Source organism: Trichoplax adhaerens, genomic scaffold (genome assembly GCF_000150275.1).
Source record: "Trichoplax adhaerens TRIADscaffold_224 genomic scaffold, whole genome shotgun sequence".
Taxonomy (NCBI): domain Eukaryota; kingdom Metazoa; phylum Placozoa; class Uniplacotomia; order Trichoplacea; family Trichoplacidae; genus Trichoplax; species Trichoplax adhaerens.
The window spans coordinates 4,939-9,326 of NW_002061142.1; the positions used below are offsets into that span (position 1 = coordinate 4,939).

General features: G+C 35.0%; 1 protein-coding gene across 1 annotated transcript in view; it reads left to right on the plus strand.

Annotated features, from left to right (window-relative positions):
- TRIADDRAFT_62630 (uncharacterized protein) overlaps positions 1–3,824 on the plus strand; it is a gene marked incomplete at both ends in the record, with an annotated part of 8,046 nt that extends 4,222 nt beyond the window's left edge. The window contains 11 exons of the mRNA XM_002118571.1: positions 50–159; positions 545–664; positions 1,032–1,187; positions 1,285–1,485; positions 1,575–1,895; positions 2,008–2,146; positions 2,227–2,321; positions 2,416–2,553; positions 2,716–2,871; positions 3,036–3,233; positions 3,510–3,824. Of these exons, the coding sequence (XP_002118607.1) occupies positions 50–159; positions 545–664; positions 1,032–1,187; positions 1,285–1,485; positions 1,575–1,895; positions 2,008–2,146; positions 2,227–2,321; positions 2,416–2,553; positions 2,716–2,871; positions 3,036–3,233; positions 3,510–3,824 (1,949 nt within the window). The remainder of the gene's footprint in view (positions 1–49; positions 160–544; positions 665–1,031; positions 1,188–1,284; positions 1,486–1,574; positions 1,896–2,007; positions 2,147–2,226; positions 2,322–2,415; positions 2,554–2,715; positions 2,872–3,035; positions 3,234–3,509) is intronic.
- Between the last annotated feature and the right edge of the window lie 564 nt (positions 3,825–4,388).

Consider the following 4,388-nt stretch of genomic DNA (forward strand, 5'->3'; position numbering starts at 1 on the left):
TCGGTGTTCACTAGTGCAACAACTCAATATACTTATGATGCATGCAAAGCAATCGGTAAGAATGTAAGGGATAAGTCTATATCAGTTTCGAATCCCGAGTTTGAACCTTTGCGAATAATTGGTACTCAAAACAATGCTAAAGAAGACTGCCAAATTGTGGTATGTTAGTATACAATAATAAAACGGCAAAGGCCAAGAATTAGAATGGACTATCGTTGAACTAGAGCTAAAAATACAATCCAATCAGTCACAGACTGCCAATAAAATCTATGCTGATTACTCGTTACTCTATCATGTCATTCATGTCAATTCTTCACCCATTTTACTTGTTAGTAGAATCGATCAATCAAGGTCTACATCTTGTCATAGCAGCAGCAGTTTATTCTGTCTGTCAAGCCATGCTACTGCGTAGCCCATCGCTACCTGACAATGTTAATTCCATGTTTGACATACTTTGATGTAGAATAAATTGAATACAACGATTTGGATAGCATGTTGATGCCATTCTATGAAGCCTTGCTCACTATTGCAATTACTTTAATAGATTAAAGATTATCAAACATCACAAACTGTGCTTGGAATATCAAAACCAAGCATGGATATTGAAGAAGTTGAAATCTCAGCTGACGGCCGGACTGCAGCCTTCAAGCAAATTGGGAAAAAGGTAGCTCTTTGCAATTTGAGTAGGATTGAGTTGATGATAGCCTTACGGTACTTAAAGGATAAATTGTAAACGTGCTAACATCAATATTCAGTCAATAGTCTTCATCATCTTTAATTGTACACAGAATATGGATCAGACATTCATTTCATCACTTTTAATTTTGCTGATACTTTCCTTCCTGCATCTCTTACTCATGTGCAGTAGACGGTATTCATCTATTTTGTAATTAGACTGTGAATTAGTGTGGAGAAAGCTCCACATTTTGCAATGTATTCTACTGCTAATAACAATACGTTGTTGATATCATTCTTGATTCATTTTCTACATTCTTAAGTAATCTCTTCATTCATTTGTTGAATATTCTTAGGACAAGTGGATCGTTTACGATGTCGATAAAAATAAAGAAATATGCTTTGCCGGAAACGATCAAGGGAACACTGACTTTGTTTCCGTACAATTTTGCCCTGGTCAATCTGAAACCCAAGTTATTATGACACTCTCTGAAGATTTCCGTGAAGTTAAGGTTAGCAGTGAACATGACTTTAAGCGAATATTAAATAAGCATGCCAAGTGATTGAAAACTGTTGCGTTCAACTGTTTTTGTGCTATGTATATATTAGATTTGGAAGATTGAGGGGAATTGCATTACATCTGCAAATAAGAAAATATCATGTGAATACGACATAGAATATTGTCGATGGGTACGAATGCAAGATAGTGTTTGTGTCTTGTTGTGGTGGAGAAAATATCGAAGTCGAGGGGAGTATAAAGACTATGTACCTGACGATCCGGAAGAGTGGATTAATGAATGTCAAATTGAAGTAAGCTACCATTGACTAAATGCAGTAAAGTCTAATATCGTCTCTTAGATCCAATTGATAAAAGCTATTTGTATCAATTTGATGGATAGATGTGGAATGCTCAGGAATGGACTCGTCGATCATTCAAAGTACCTGCTTTCATCGATGCAAGGGATGAAAGCAGGAAATGGTACTTTGCTACCAATGAATTTCAACGTGGATTGCCCTTAACGCACATCAACATCTACCGTGATGAAACCTATATGATATTGTCATACACCAGAATTCTTAGAAGTACTGTTGGTCTGTTAAAAATGGAAGAACGTATCGAATTTGAAAATCAATTTCGGCCAATATTACATGATATGCTCCCTGACAATATTTTGGTATCAGGCGATCAGCCAATGATCACTATTGACTGTACCAGTAGGGTTAGTGCAATATTGGGTTACTCATATTCATGATGCGTCATAAAGTAGATCAGCGAAATATTTTATTGTGCTGTAATATTAGTCCTATATTGTAATACTGTGATATATTTAGAAACTCATACTCAAAATGAGTGGTGATCAAGTCCAATCTCGTGTTGAACTTGATCAATCTGGTCGATCAATGTTTATTCCTGGTAGTAATCGATTGCTTATTTATCATGCACGTAATGTATATGAATATAATTTACAAGGTAAGACATGACGGTTGTACAACAACTGTAATTCAATCATGCATACATTCATGGTCACAATCGTTTTTATTAAATTAAAGGCGATAAAATTGCTTGGCGAGGTACCTCTCAAACACAATCATTTGATCTTGATAGACCCCAACGTAACCCCCAAACTGCCATCAACAATTTCGACGTAGGTTAAGCTTTCATTAACCCTAGTAGCTCTATCGACTTTGTTCAATCCTCAGCTCCATTGAATTGAATTGGATAATATTGATTGGTTGCAGCTGATCGAGCGTCTAGGTATAGAAGATTATGGAGAGTACAGGGAATCAATCAATAGAATACTTGAAGAAGAATCGACTGCTAAAGATAGGATACGCTTCAGATATAGAAAGAAGGATAACACACTCATTCTCATGGACGTATGTTGAAAATACTAGTTTGAAGTTTGTATGAAAATGACGGTAGTATTATTTAGAAGAAGATGATGAAAATGCTTATTAGCTAACATAAGAAGTTGTTGAACTGATTTTACAATTACGTTGGAGGTCAATTGGTCGAATTAATTAATTGATTTATTTCAGATATTCTCCTCATTCAATAGCTGGATAATAACTATTAACCTTACAACCGGAATGAAGAGCGTTGATCGACTGACATGGAGTCATCTAGTTGGTGTTGTGTATGTTGATGATGATTATCTTTATGTTTGGGAAAGAAAGGAAGATGATAGCTTGAAAGTAAGCTAGAATAATTTATTTCCATTTAATCTCTATTCTAAAGTGGAACCGTCTATAAATTGACTGTTCAGTTTCATGTCGAAAATAGCCTTGAATGTCGACTTTGACGTCTATTGCAAATGGAGACGACCATTAACGACATTTCCAACTTGAATTTATTGTAGTGTTACAAGTTTGGGGATGGTGAATATCAATTACTGCAAAACATACCATACCAATGGGAGGAAGGATTAATCTGTAAAATAATGATGAATTATAACCCTCATAAGATTGAACATTCGCCTCTTCGGATGAAGAAAGAAAAATTAGTTGATGTATGGGGAGAGAAAGATGCCGAAATGATTGCTAATGTATTAGCAATGGTAAGTCATAATGATCGCAGTGATACGGTCAATATGGAAATGAGTTGGAAGGAGGATGACAACGACTGTAATGAGTTGATTATGTAAGGAGCTCTACTCTAGTCCATAACTGATCGTTACATTCCATTGAATTTATTATAGAAAAATGAAAATTTTTTGCTACTTCTGGAAAATGGAGACCATATAGCAGTAAGACAACGATAACTGCATACAATCAATGTGACGTCGTCATTGTTGAACGTAGGTTGTGCTAATCATAAAATTCAATGCCTATAGATACTCAACCTAGAAGAAAATAAAAATTTACGCATGAAAAGATACAAAGACAATATCAAATACTTCGATAATTTCGAAACACAATTCTTCGACCATGAAAATCTATGGTCGGACAAGCAGTTAATCCTGTATGAAAATAGTTTCCATCAATGTAGTTTTAATATTTATAACCCCCAAACACTACAGCTACAAATCACTCTACCATTTCAACCACACGATCACTTCTTCATAGAGGACATGCAATGGAATCTTCAACACTCTGAACTCATCATCAAGGGTGATATGGATTACTGCTTAGTAACCCACGTGAAATAGGCATGATATTTGATATTTTTAAAAGACATTATTTGCAGAAATGTAAAGCTAATCTTGTATCTTATACCCAGTGCAATTTAACGCGAGTGTCAATAAACTAAGTCAATATTGCTTCCATAATCAATGAAGATGATTGATGTGTATAGTGTATATAAGATGGATAAAGTACACCCCCAATGTCAGTAAAACCAATACCCAAAAATAAATAAAGTAAAGCTGATTAAAAGTAGTGTAGTCTATGATCAATGCTATTGCTGAGTTAGTTTAATGTCTATTACAAATCGTAGTCAAAGAGGGACTTGAAAGAGAAAATGAAAACATCCCTAACAAAACATTGGTAAAATAGGAGGAGAACATAAAGATCAACATAGGGATGGAGAAAATGGATTGCAAAATTGCAGCCTATCTATCATTAAGCATCCCATCCAGTCTAAAGTAGATATTGATGACAGTCTTGTAATACTGTAGATAGCGATCTCTTCAGCTATTAAGAAACTAAATTAACATCACCTCTATCAATGAAGATGATGGATGTGTGCTTTGTACAGATGGATAAAGTATACC